We start from the raw sequence: 14,963 nt of genomic DNA on the forward strand, positions 1-14,963 counted from the left end.
AGCTACATTCACTGTCTTATACGTATTTACTTATTTTGTTCCAGGTACAAGCTTCGTCCGAGACTGCAGAAGAAAGCCGGTGATCCTGATGTTGGAATTAAAATGTTGGGACACTTCTCCTCTTTCCCCCTCGGTATTGCCCCGATACCTTTCTTGGAGTGGACTCATCCTGATGGAGAAATTGGAGTCGCACAAGGTAAGAGTTATTTATAGGCTCTGTAACAATATTTGATGTTACAAAATGTGTTTAAACTGCCCAAGGGAAAGAGATATAATAGATCAATTTTATAAATGATTAATCTTCAGCTAATACCTCGCTATCAGTTATAACTTATTTGGGACTCGTGGTAATGGTTATAATATACTATATCAGAGTTACGGATTTTGTGCAGATCGGGTTTAAGTCTCAAATAGTCTGGAGGAACGAAACGTGTATTCGGAGCTCATTAATCGACCAAATTTAAAATTTCAAACACTTTTCCCTTCACCTTGTTCTGTTTGAGACGTTAAACAAGGGTCATTAATGCTTTTTTTATCAACCGTTTTACAATGTTTTAAGTGTAACTTTCAATTTTTCTCTGATAAATTTACATTTTAATTTTAATAAACCTTTAAGTGTTTACGGTTCAAGATCACCCGTTCAGTAGGATTTATAATATCACTTCACCCTATCTTTCCTTAAGTAGGATAATAAGGATTCCCTTTTCCACATAACCTTAACTTTCCTTCATCTCAAAATTGATTATATATAATATCCACTATATTACCCGCTCGATGAGCTCAGTTTTTTATTACAATTTATCAACGCATAAATGATGATAAATTGTGCATTTTCTACTTTAAACGTGATTTAATTATGTTGTCCTTATGTTCCGGTTAAGGTTTTTATGCGTTTAGTTAATCTGCATGCAGTAGTTGTAGAATTAAGATTAATTTAAAAGTTTAAGTCACCCTGGGCCTAACGAGGCCACCAGTTGTTTATATTTGAAACTCTTAGTAGAATAGTGAATTAAGTCAGTCTGTGCACCAATTGCAGTGTCGCTTTGCCGAGTAAGGCCAAAAGTAAACTTTCAGTTTTGAACATCGAAAAATCCGTCTTCTTGCTCGCTGGCTGAATTGTTTGTTTTTGGGTAGAAATTCTAATTCCAAATTTTTTTTTTAACTGTTTCAACCTGTATTAGGTATTTTATGCTTTTCTGTATTTTAGAATTTTTAATGAAGATGTTTTGGGTTTTTATGTATTGCCTTTCTTCGAAGTGAGAAGTGAATTAATTGAATGAGAAATATATCTCTAAATAAAATTCGAGGAAATAATTTTAAATGAAATGCAGTAAAAGTGTGTATAATTTAATGGGCCATACAAGGAAATCATATGGTGCCCACATCAGATTTTTTTTTTGTATTTTGTTTTGCATCATTGCTATTATTTGCTGCAGCCATCAGCGCGTAGTTGAATTAAGTTTCGAACTATTTTTTAGATTGTTTTTATTCATATATATATACATGATTTCGATATCTTTACTGATTCAAACACAGTTACTGTGAATCTTCCCTTACACTAGTTTACAGTTATATATATGATTTCGATATTATTATTGATTCAAACACAGTTACGATGAATCTGCACTTACTCTAGTTTACATTTAAAAAGTTAGCTAAATATCCTTCAAACAATTCTTCCGCCCTTGTCTAACATAAACTTCTACAGAAAATATTTATGTGCTTTAAAACCGAAAGAAGCATAGCACAGTTGAATTTAAACTAATCTGTACATTAAAATATATGATACATCTTTCCTAATGGTACCTCTGGATGTAATCTGACGTTATTTGTTGTAATTCAAAATTAGCGCTGTTTTACCAAGAAATAAAATTTCGAAATTAATTAATTAAGTTTTATTCTTGTGCAGCTGCTCAGTCTTTCATTGTGCCGATGATCGTCAGCGCCTTTTCTAACACGTATTTGGAAGAAATCCGTTTCAGCGCTCCTCATGCCAAACTCTGGATGGAGACCTACATTTTTAAAGATGGACGTATCACCGAAAACATTGTTAACAGAGCTGATGTTGTTGGATATCAAGCCATCGTAGTTACCGTAGATGCTCCTGTTTACTCTTCGAACTACATAGACTGGAGATCAGATTTTGTCTTACCTACATATTTAAGGTAAAAATAGAATAAATAAAGCATAAAATCATTTTTGCTTGTTTTAGTTATCCTTAGTAGCAGTGCCATTTAACTTGAAAATGTTGATGCGACAGTAGATTGTTTCTAGAAATGTTTAGCGATATCAAGACTAAGGAAACTCAGAGAATGCGAATGGTATGAAATTAGTAATTGAAAATTTACTACAGTGAAAATCGATGTTTTATGTTCTCTTAATATTTAAGATATTTGATTTTAATAAACTATTGAATGCAGAATAGAAATTCACATTGAAGTGCAACAACCAAATAACGGGGCAGAATAATTATAGGTTTTAGAAAGCTTATAAGATAGATGAAAAAAAATCCGCTATAAACAATTAATGACTACCAAAATATGATATAAAACGCCTTTCGTTTGCTCTTCAAATTTTAATAATGCTTCGCTAATCAAAGGAACAAAATGACCCATTTAAAAGTAATGTTTGCATATTAATAATATTTTCATACTTATCAATGACAACATTTCATTAACGTTATCCTACCAATTTCAATTAATTTTTACTTCTGGCAGTCATTTATTATACTGGTAGGGATCTGTACCCTGGTAGTCTTGGAACTGGGGATTAAAAAAAAAAAATGAGGCTGGCTTAATCCCAACTCCCAGCAGGTCATGGTAGCATAAATCCCCAAGCTAAATGTACCAATAGCTTTCGTAGTGTGCTCCTAGAACCATGGAGGTAGGAAGTAAATGGAGTCGCCCTAAACAAGTTTCTCCCGTACCCTGCTCTGAAGCACCGGCGATCCCTACGTGGTGACCAAAACATTGGGTCATTTACCATTGAGTTCTATAGGATTTGACGCGTTCGGATGTAAATATTTTGTAATTACGACGTAAATATACATATAAATGTATATATTTTCTTTTTCTACAACACTTCAGAGTCCTAAATATGTGAAAACAACATATTTTTAAACAACATTTCATTCTGAACGGAATTAACTTTTCACAGGACAGTTTTCTCAGAATGGTTTAATTTGAATGAAATATTTTCACAAGTTTTCGTTAATTACATTAGAAAAAAAAATTAAGGTAATTCGATTTTATTCGGTTAAGGTACAAAAATTAAGATCAAAGTTTATTGTATTATTAATATTAAAATTATGCATTATTTCTTGTCTATTTATAGAGTTTCTTCCTAAAATACTTTCTTAAATATGACATGATTTTTTGGCTTCTGAGGCATCTTTTAAATAGAAAAATGTAAGTCAATTTATAATTAATGCTCTATTCGGTTCATTTTAAATATTAAATAGGTATTAAATAGTACTTGACTTTCTCTGAACATTTCTGAAAGGGAATAAAATAATTTTTTTTTAAGTATTATTTAAAACTTGTAACTGAGTTATTATAAAATGTAAGGGGAATAATTCTTTTAATTATACTTATCAGATTTTTTTTTTACCCTTCATTTCAACAATACATATTCCAAAACTCTTTATTACGTTCTTAAGTGCGCATCTCATAGCATTTGCTTTACAATGCCATTTAACAGATTGCTTTCCAATACGAACAATTCTTGCTTAAATAGTTTTATAACGTATTTGTCAACATGATTTCAATTTATGTTTACAATTCAATATTAAGGTTATTATATATTTAGATAACATTTATAATCATTATAAATTAGATACATTTAATAAGTAGATTTCTTCACAGTACTTTCACAGTTGTTTATAAGTGAATAAATTCTTCATTTCTAATACATTTATAAATAATTTAATGAATATTTAAGTATTTTGTCAAAGGCAGATACATGCTTTTTGCAAGCACATGCATAAATACCCATACATATTTCCTATTTTTCATTTCCGGCATGTGCAAATCTTTAATTTCTGTGCATTCACTATATTTTTCGTGTAAAGTAAGTTACACTAATTTAGCATACACCCGAAAGTTTTACATAAAAAATATATATGAATATAATTTGAATGAAAATTATAAGTATTATTTTTAATACCCACTCAAAGGTCAGTTTTTCTTCAAAATTCCTCCACGATGGCATCTCTCTCTTTAGACAGATAGCCCTTGCATGCATTACTCTATTTAATAAAAACTTAATCTGACCTATGTGCCTGATTACAAATATTTTAACATACATAATTTTATATTTATAAAACGTGTAAGCCCAAAGTGATTATTTTTCAGATATATAAAATTAAAACGATGGGTTTAAAATGAGCAGCAGTAAAGCCTCTCCTCTAAAAAATTTTAAAAGGTACATGTTACAATAATATATGGATGTGAAAAAAATTTGTTTTATTTAAAACATTTTGACGTTTGGAAAATAAAATAAAAGTATCGAATACTCTATCAAGGGTATCGAAAGACGTATACAATTTTAAATGTACCGTAAGGTATTTTTCATTCCTTAAGCATAACATTTTTCTTAAAATCTATATTTTTGTAGTGCAACAGCTTATAATTTTATGAAACAAATTCATAATCAAAATCGCTGTTGTTAGTTATCGAAAAATAACCAAGATGTGATTTTTGCGTAAATGTCACTAAACTATACAAATTGCTATTATCCATCACACTATGAATGTTTCTTTCATGCGAAAGTGTCCCTTTTTCGATTTCTATGGAACTGTCGGGTGTCGAAATACTATCAGAATCTTGTCAAGCGAGCTTCTGAATGTAAACAAAGAACACCCCATCTGGTGATCCAAGCTTCAAAGCAGTGGTTCACTTTTAGCGCGGGTTGGCCCCTCCTCCCTTTCCTACCTCCATGCCTAGAACCTTTCCTCAGCGAGGAATAGCTGGCGTAATACTGCCGGGCATCAAACGACCAATCAAATCTTCAGGCTTATATTGAGCATCCCATTGTAGTCTCTGGTTCTTGGAAGTAGTGACCCTAGTTAAGCAGTTCAAAGGTGGGTAAGAGATCCGGTAATTGTGGAACTGGTCGGCAGCAAATGAACTTTTACTAGATCTCCAAGCTGGCTTTTTATAGGATTTCCGCCTCCCGCCTAGTACGGAGGTTAAATTTGGGGGAATAGTCCATGTTGTGTTCTAAGTAATGAGGAGGTACATTTATTTAACAAATCTAATATTTATCTCATAAATACACATAGTTAACCCTCTGACCGGCCAGGGTTTTTGCTACGAAAGCAAACATTTCTCAAAACTGCTATGAGAAAAAATTATTTTCTGGGTTTAATGTAAAAATTCTCCTGGCCTATTTTATTCCTAGATTTGTGTACTTTTAATATATTGCCTTAATTTCTTCGGTATATTTTAATATGCACGTATATATACGTTCTTACAGATATCACAAAAATATTCCAGACCGTATATGTACGTTCTTACAGATATCACAAAGATATTCTAAGCCGTATATATACATTCTTACAGATATTACAAAAATATTCTAGGCCGTATATATACGGCCTTGTCGGTTAGAGGGATTGGTTAATAAAAGACGTTCCTAACGCCATGGATCTCGGATACAGAATTTCATTCGATGTCTCCTCTTATACACTTTTTCTGCACCAAAATGTGAAAAGTAATGAAAATAATAAAAACCTCTATCTACATATAAGTTTCAAATTACAGATGTTCATTTCATTTAAAATTTTTTTTTGAATGACAAAAAATATTTTTTTGATTAGAATGCAGTTATGGGTAGTATTTTTATTTCAAAAGGGAAGCAAATTTATTGGAAAGATTTCTTGCTAGATTTTAGTTCAGCATTGTTGCAGAATAAGGAAATTTTACAGTTTCTATTTAATCATACCTACTATTTGTATGTGTGAGTCATTAAGTCTCATTCTAAAAATCCAATTTTGATGTTTTTAAATAGGCGCATCATGCATATTATGCATGTAAGAGTAAATACGCCCATGTTTTGAAGTTGTAGTAGTTTATTTGAAATAATAAAGAATATTACCTAATTACTTTTGAAGGCACATCCATTGGAATGCACCTACTTTTCTAACGCTTCTGTCATTAATGAAAACATCAGTGCAATGCCACTTTTCGTATTCGTTACAGATTGTCTGCCGAATCGTTCTGGATAACTTGAATTGTCTGTAAAGGTTCACCTGGTAGAATCATCTTGATAAAAGAAGCAGTGGGGGGGTCAAAGAGTGAAAAATATTCCAAATGGTGAGCATAAGGATAAGATAAGGGGGAGTTTCTAATCAAAGAAGCTCAATCAGGTGCTATGTATTCGAAATGTTACAACGGCGAGGATGGTCAAAAATATTTTAAGTTCATTTGCATAACAATATAAACTACGCTGTTTTGGCGATAAATCTTTAACTTTTCTTCGGCAGAAAGTGGCTATAACATCTGAGAACCAAATTCAAGTGATGCAAATTTACTGCATTTCATGCGACTTCTCTATAAATCTTTCTAATACAGCAGTATGTGTTATTAAAATGCTGAAGTGGAATTTTTGATGGATCTGCACGATTCATATTCCAGCTGTGCTAAATTTATGCCATTTTACTGGCATTAGGCTAAAATCGGAAGAATCAGCGGAAATGTTTTAAAATTTGAACGTTTTAAAGCGTTTTTAAACTTAACTTTTAAAAATATTTAAAAAACATTTTTAATTTACATATTTTATAACTTGCTGTTTATCTTATCTTAAATAAAAAAAAAAAAGATTAAATTTTGGAATTGCGTAGGACTATCATAAGAAAAAAAAATGCGAATACTGCATTAACTAATATATCAGCCAAAAATGGAGTAAAAGCAAAAATCCTTCTTTTCAACTCCAAAAGTAATATAATTTAAAGGAAAAGAAAATCGCGCGTTGGGATAAAGTCTAATTTATGAAGAAACATCTTTTAACACTTTCATTTGAGAATTATGAAAATCTTTAGCTTTTACTAAGAGGTAAAACTTTCAGTTAAATGAAGTTTATAAAATATTTAATATAGGATCTAATTTATTAGGGTTCCTAACATTGAAGATCATGACGTCAACATTGAACTTCCTAATTTTGAGTTTGCTGACGCACCTGAATCAGTTGAATTCCAAACTACGGTGAAAAAGACAAAAACACATAAGAAAAATCCGGATGCAGAAACCGAAGCATTGTGAGTATGCTTGTTATTTCTTGTTTTAAAATTAAAATTTATTATTTTATTAAAAACTGTATCTGTTCGATTATCGGAAATTAAGAAACAATGCAAACTTTGGAGACTGGGGCATATGTAACTACAGTGCTGAATAATTTTAATAAATTTTCTGTTATGTTTCACATTTTCTCATTTAGTGTAAAAAATAACCTGTTTCGACTGTAAAACATTTACTTTTCCGAAACTTTCTTTGCTTATTTTTCATGATTTAGTTCTTTTTAGCAAACTTCTTTTCTCCCAAAAAATGTATTAGCTCTTTTACCTACATCACTTTTACATACCTTTGTAAAGAAAAGAAATAGCATTTTTATGGAATAAAAATTTATTTAATATAGTAAAAAGTGTTATTTATAGTACTTAGGGGAAAATTTGATGATCACAAAAGATTCCTTTAATAAATAGCTATAGTACATTGCGATTAAAATTGCAGTATCAAAAAGCACAACAGATGTTACAAAACTAAGTTCATTTTATAAATGCAAGTGATGGAGGACGGGAATACATGGTGGCTAGCATTTGCTAAACGGGTTTACCAGTGTTACCATCTATCTATAGAGGTGGCATCTCCTTTAGGGCCCAGACACGCCTCTTCGGGAGTTCATTTGAAATATTAAGTTATATTACCAAATAAGGGCTGTTGATATATTTCAGTTTATTTTACAAATTTCTCCTGTTATAAATATTAATTTAAATTAGTTATTTAAATAGAGTTTGGTACGATTAGTATCGAAAATGGCCTCCGTGAGAATCTGCTGTTGTATGGTGAAGTATAGAGTGGAAGAGGCTTTGCATGACATTTTACAGGCAGTTGGAATTCGTTTTGAGATTTCTTCTTTTGTAGTTGCTAGTAGTCTTTGTTATGCTAGTGCATATTACGTCATATACCCAATATGTAAAACAGGAAAACGGGGAAAGTTCTAGTGAATGAACTGATCAAGACAGAATCGAAACATCCCTCATGCTGAGGAAATATCAGACGTTGAATGAGATGCTGGTTACGCATTGTCTATTTGCAAGGTGGTTCTATGAAATTATCATCTACAGATCTTAGTATGTACTAGCGGGCAAGCCCGCCAGCTGAGCGGGCTGAAGCCCGCTTATCATTGTTCGTTTTTAAAAGAATTTCCATGTTAAAATTCGTGTACATTCGAAAGTTGGACCGAACTACCAGTTTCCGGCGATTTTAACCGGTTTATTCCCGTATGCATCCATACGGTACTGCATACACCTTACACATGCGGAAAATCATGTAAACACCCATTCAGCCAGCCCGTTCCCCGGGATCTAAAGTCGGACCGAATTACCAGTGTTCATCGGTCTTGAGCGGGCTGCGCTCAAGACCGATGATCAAGATCACATATACATCCAGAAGACACTGCATATATGATACACATGCGGATAATGACGAAAACACCCCTGCAACCAGCCTGCTCGCCAGGACTTGTAAGTTGGACCGAACTACCAGTGTTCAGCTTTCTTGCGCGGGCTGCGCCCGCTTTGTTAACATATTCATGGAAGAGATACTGCATAAACGATAACATGCGTAAGATCAAGAAAATACCTATGGAGCCAGCCCGTACGCCGATATCGATAGCTGGACCGAACTACCGGTGTTAATCGGTTTTGAGCGGGCTGCGCCCGCTTTATTCACATATTCATCCAGAAGACACTGCATACACGATACACATGCGGAAAATCGCGAAAACACCCATGCAGACAGCCTGCTCGCCAGGACTCGTAAGTTGGAGCGAACTACCAGTGTTCAGCTTTCTTGCGCAGGCTGCGCCCGCTTTATTCATTTATGCATCCAGAAGACACTGCATACACGATACACATGCGTAAAATCACAAAAACACCCGTATAGCCTGCCTGCTCGCTTGGATTCGAAAGTTGGACCGAACTACCAGTGTTCAGTGTCTTTACAACTCAGCCGCTAATCGGCCGACACATGCGGAAAATGACGAAAACACCCCTGCAGCCAGCCTGCTCGCCAGGATTTCTAAGTTGGACCGAACTACCAGTGTTCAGCTTTCTTGCGCGGGCTGCGCCCGCTTTGTTAACATATTCATGGAGGAGATACTGCATAAACGATAACATGCGTAAGATCAAGAAAACACCTATGGAGCCAGCCCGTACGCCGATATCGATAGTTGGACCGAACTACCGGTGTTAATCGGTTTTGCGCGGGCTGCGCCCGCTTTATTCACATATGCTTCGAGAAGACATACCAGACAGAAATGGATCTTACGTCCACTTGTATCCTGTACCATAAACGATGCTGCATTGGTATGACGATATAGAAGGCAACTTTCCAACAAGCGGTTTCCTGCTGTAGCGTCTTAGGGTGCATCTCAATCGTAATATTGCATGCAGAAGCCTGATTTCTCTGAAAAGACGATATCATGCCATTCACGCGTTCATGTCAGTCATTCAGGGCATCACTAAAACCACAAAGTTATGTCGTTAAAAGGTAGGCAAAGCAATGATCATCGGAAAAATAGCTCGTGTCTCTGGCGACATTTTTTGTCTTATTACAGAGTGCATTTCTTGTTCTATAGAATGTGACTATACTGGTGTATAGACTGTTCTATAGAGTGTGACTGGTTCATATAGGTCATTTGCTTACGATGACCGTTATCTAAGCTCTTCAAGAGTCTAGGATTGTTAGCCCTATATCGCTTTATCTACCCTTTTTGGAACCACCAGTTCCATATTCACATGATAGTTTTCGGATTTCAACCAATGGTGGCAGCTATTTAGAGGTATGATTCGCAATCGGGGTATGTTATTATTGTATCCAAATCAAATTTATACAAAAGTTACTTTACATCTTGCTCGCGAAACCAAGGTATTTTCTACCTTCTTAAGTCAACAAAAAGAGGAAACATGATTTCTGTATATAAAAAATTCATTCTCTCTATTTCTCTTTTATGTTAATTTTAAAGTCGCCAAATACTTGTAGTCGCCAAATAAATTCTAAAGTCGCCAAATACTTGTAAATATTAAATTCTAAAGTCGCCAAATACTTGTAGTGTACCTAAAGTCGCCAAATACTCGCCAAATTCTGTGTTATATTTTTGCTTATGGAAAGGGCTTACTGTAGAAAATTCCTCATTTTTAGTATAAACATGGACCAGTTTTGTTTCTTAAAAAGTCCTCTATTAAAGCCTCATTTCCGTAAGCCGGTAACCTGACAGTGCGTTCTGTAATCAAATAATACAATCCAATCAAACTTCTGTGGAAAAAAAAAAAAAAAAATGTGAGCTCTTACGCAGTTTTCATGAACATTATGAAAAACAGGTGCTTTTATGCTTGGAATGAAACCCATTTAATTAGTAATGTAGAATCTTTGGATTTTATTGAAAGCAAATATCGGTACAAAGATCAGGGTAAGCATTATGATGTAAATCTAGAACTCTTTTTACTTTTAAAGTTTAGAGACAGTATATTTAAGCGTTAAGTATATCTAGCTCTTGAAACCGTTGCATGGCTAGATTAACAAACGTTTCTGTTCCAATTGAACCTGACTTTAGCAGCGATTAACCCACTAATCTTAGACCTCTTACCCCGACGGGGTTTCGTTAAGCAATTCTAGATTTCGCAAAACTGCTATGAAGAAAAGGTATTTTCTTGATTTTAACGCCAAAATGCCCCTGATACTTTATATCAAAATTACGTACTTTTACTATATCGCCTTAATTTCTTGAACATAGTATTTCAAGATGCAATTGAATGCTGCATGATTTTATCATTAGATAGCGGTATGGTATATTCCTGAAAACTAACAAAGAAATGTTCAATTAATATCTTGGTGAATTGTGCACGACTTCTGCTTGTACTGTAAAAGAGTCAGAAAATCCCAAGCTGGGTACAATTCTGACGAAGTAACGGCTTTTATGGACAGCTTTAACCGGTGGAAGGAGATTTATAGATGGAGAGTGGCCTTTAAGTCTTACATTTAAGTTTTATAACGGGAGTACAGAAAGAAAAACCATTTCTCAGCCAATGGAAGAGCTCGCAAAAAGTCATACACAAAGAGCAAGAAACAAATTTTTAATTTTTTGGAGGGGGGCGATGTTTTAAGATATTTTGATATTTATGTAACGTACAAAGAGATTACACAAGCTATCAAGCAAAATTTTATCCCAAAGGACGTTAGCCCAGAAGGGCTATTAATTTCGTTTTGGAATTTTGCGTTGAAAACTTTAAATTAAACTTTAATGTAACTTTAAATGTTTCACTTTTCAAATTGTTGACACCAAATATGATCGCCCTGTGCTATATTTAAGGAAATTAAACAATGAAGAATATGCATAAATGTATGTATGTTTTTTGCATTGTGCTAAATCAACGGTACCTAGAGCCATCTAAGTTTGAATAACGTAATCCGCCTCCGAATATGGGCATCTGAAGGCCCTAATTTAGAATTTGGAATTAGTTTTATTATCGATTTCATATTTTGTAAGATTTTAACGAATTTTTTATTAACAAGTTCAATAATTTCAAAGCGAGCTATGGCAAAAGTGTGCGGGGAAAAAAAAAAAAAAAAAAAAAAAAAAAAAAAAAAAACATAATGTCTCCAACGCGCGAGACTGTGTATCGGAAATTCTAAAGATATGCTCATTTAAAAATTATTTTGTGATATTGCTGTTGAACTGAATTGTATGGTTTAAATGCGAAGATCATGATATTTAATAAATAAAGGTAACACAGAAAATGTTAATAAAACGCCTCTTTGGGCGTAATGTAAAATCTGAAAGCTTTCACATTTTTAAAATTTTTATTTCATTTTTTTTTATTGTAATTTTCTGCTTTCGTTGTTCTTCGTACGTAGAAAGATCCGGTCTTTGTCGAGATCTTTCAATTTCTTCACGGTTTCGTTCCTTTAAAATCAGTTAAATCTTGAATCAGGGAATAGGTTATTTGGATTTTAAGTTAGTCCAGGATCTGTGGTGCGTCTCTAAAGATAGGAGAGAAAGCGCATGCTAGGAACAAACGATTATCTAAAGATGGTTCTATAAAAAACAACAGCAGCAGTACCGAAGGTCTTTTTTGTACCTATGTTGTTATGTGGATTTAACTGTCCAGCTCTTTTAAAATTCAGGTTTACAGAATGTTACGCAGATTTAATTTTGAGTTGTAGTAATAATAAATACTGGAAATAACTGAAACTATAAAATTTTATTATTTGTAAATTAATTTATATTAGAAAACTTCTAATCGATTACGTAACTGAATAGCATTGTGAAGTTTACTGTGGTAGGAAGTTGCATTTTAAAACCTTGATGAGGTTAAATTAAATTTAATATGTAAGCAAAAGTAAAAGATTCTGATGTCTGGTGTATTAAAGAAGAAATTTTTAAGAATATGAACAAATTACCTTGCCCACTGAATTTTGGCAATGATAAAAGAAATTTCTTTTTTACTGATGTTTTTTATCGCGAAAATATTTTTCGTTTTCAATACCTAAAATAAAAGATCTTAATCTTCTTTCTTGCACTTGTTTTTATATATATTTTTGTTATTTGCAAATCGGGCACGGTATCTTTAAGAGGCTATGGATTGTAATCTTAAATGAACCTTGGCAATTTTCATTAAAATGATCTAATTCAATAGGTTCTAAGAGACTCTTTTAAATACTTTTAAGCTTTTATAAACTTTATCTTTCTTAACCTGGAGATTAAAGATTTAAATGTTACGATTTAAATGTTTAAACGAAATCGACGGAAGTGAATTTTTTAATTCATGACTTAAAACGTAATCTATGAATTTCTGGCTAGGCTTTCAATGATTTCAAGCATATTCTTCCTTGAAATCATTAAAAACCTTGCAATTAAAACCATTAAATCGCATTTCCAGCGAAGTTGAGAACATTGCTTCTAATTTTAACAAGTAGTGCATTGCATTCGGTCGAAAATTTATTAATTTATGAGAATTTATAGTAAAACCTTTTAATTGTACTCACTGATATAATTATTTTAACTTGAGAACGAAATGTGTATTTAAATTATGTCATCATAAGAACAATTAATTTAATGTTTAAAGTTAATTTAATTTTAATTACCAGCTTTAGCTATTAATATTTATTATGCATTTTAAAAGCATGTAGTTTCACACTGCATTGTAAATGCATTCACTCATTTAAATGAGTGCATTTACAATGTATCGTGAAATTGAAGCCACTCTCTTGCTGAAAGGGACACAGTAAACTTTTACCGTACTTTTACCGTACAGCAACTGCATTTAATAACCGTATGCAGGAGTCAGGATTGCGCGTAAAGTTATTGCCTGTGAGTTTGAAAGGGAGGAGGGGATAATATTTCATGATATTTATATAATGAGATATCTATTACAATTCTGACGCCGTATTTCAATATATATTCCAATAGACTATATACTAAATACGTTTTCTTCTAAACGCAGTTATGATTTGATTTATGCTTATAACAAATACACCTGGAGTGCACGTATTTCTGCAAAGAAAGCCAATTGAAAAGGTATATACAAATGTAAAATAAAATGGAATGTTTCTTGATATTCTCAGTGATGCTGGAAGCATTTTACTGCGAAATATCAAATAAAAGCAGGAAATCTAGTTAGTAAAGAAAAGGAATAGCGGGGAAACTAGTAGTTTATTTTATATAAACTCGGAAAATTGCCTTTCTGAGGCAGTAGAAAAATCTGTGATAATATTGACAAAAGTAGATTCAATTACCAAGAAAATGATAAGCATTGCAGATATTATGGGTAGTTACTATGGGCATTATATTCTTATCTTCTTTTGCACAGGAATATAATTTAATGTTGAACGGAAATACCCAATGTTTAAAAATAAATTTCTGTTTAGTTGAAATAAAAAGTATGATACTTGAGAATAAATAATTTATTTAAGATGGTCATATTTTTAAAAATGTAAATTAATTTTTGGAATCTATTTTAGCTCCACAAAGTTCTGATGATTCAAAGTTACAAATATATGAAATGATTATAGTTGCAAGACTTTAAAATTTTTTTTTAAAATTCCTTATGTGAAATATTTGTTTTAATATTTCAGTGGTGACGCGGGTTTTGATGGTATAGGCTTGGCAGGACTTAACCTAGATGTTGATGAGGATATTTTAGGCTCGGAACAGTTTGATTTAGATGGACTTTTAAACGTGAGAAAGTAAGTAAAATAATGCATATTTCATTTTTTTTACTCAACAATGTGTATTGTCTGTACTTCTGTTTAATGCAATATTATTTACTTATTAACTATTAGAATCAAACCTTTACAGAGACAAATTTAAAGTACGAGCTGAAGTATTAAACATGCGCTTATATTACTTATTCATTCAATTATGTTGTATTCACTATAATAGATTTATTGCTATGATGTGATGTTAGGTAATTTTGTTGTTAATAAACTGTTATCATATACCTATTAGCCATTAGCAGGCATTGTGAAAGGGGATAGTGGTTAGCGACCCTGACTGCCGTACCGAAGTGTTCGAGTCCTGGAGATGGCATAGATGTCTGTAAATGTATAGTGTCTGTGCAGCTTTTGGGGCACTCTAAATATTTACGTACACGTACAGACGTGACAAAAAAAAAAAAAAAAAAAAAAAAAAAAAAAAAAAACTCTTCTGAATCCATTCTAAAACCATTTTACAATCGATTCTAAAAA

At 32.7% G+C, this 14,963-nt stretch overlaps 1 protein-coding gene across 1 annotated transcript in view; it reads left to right on the forward strand.

Annotated features, from left to right (window-relative positions):
• Nucleotides 1–14,963, forward strand: part of LOC118186293 (uncharacterized) — a 51,141-nt gene that overhangs the window by 23,484 nt on the left and 12,694 nt on the right. Inside the window, exons 5-8 of the mRNA XM_085817730.1 lie at nt 45–196; nt 1,910–2,165; nt 7,112–7,255; nt 14,352–14,462. Coding sequence (XP_085673856.1) covers nt 45–196; nt 1,910–2,165; nt 7,112–7,255; nt 14,352–14,462 — 663 coding nt within the window. The remainder of the gene's footprint in view (nt 1–44; nt 197–1,909; nt 2,166–7,111; nt 7,256–14,351; nt 14,463–14,963) is intronic.

Source organism: Stegodyphus dumicola, chromosome 5 (assembly GCF_044657685.1).
Source record: "Stegodyphus dumicola isolate Sdum_Otavi_A_Nest chromosome 5, ASM4465768v1".
In the NCBI taxonomy this organism is placed as follows: domain Eukaryota; kingdom Metazoa; phylum Arthropoda; class Arachnida; order Araneae; family Eresidae; genus Stegodyphus; species Stegodyphus dumicola.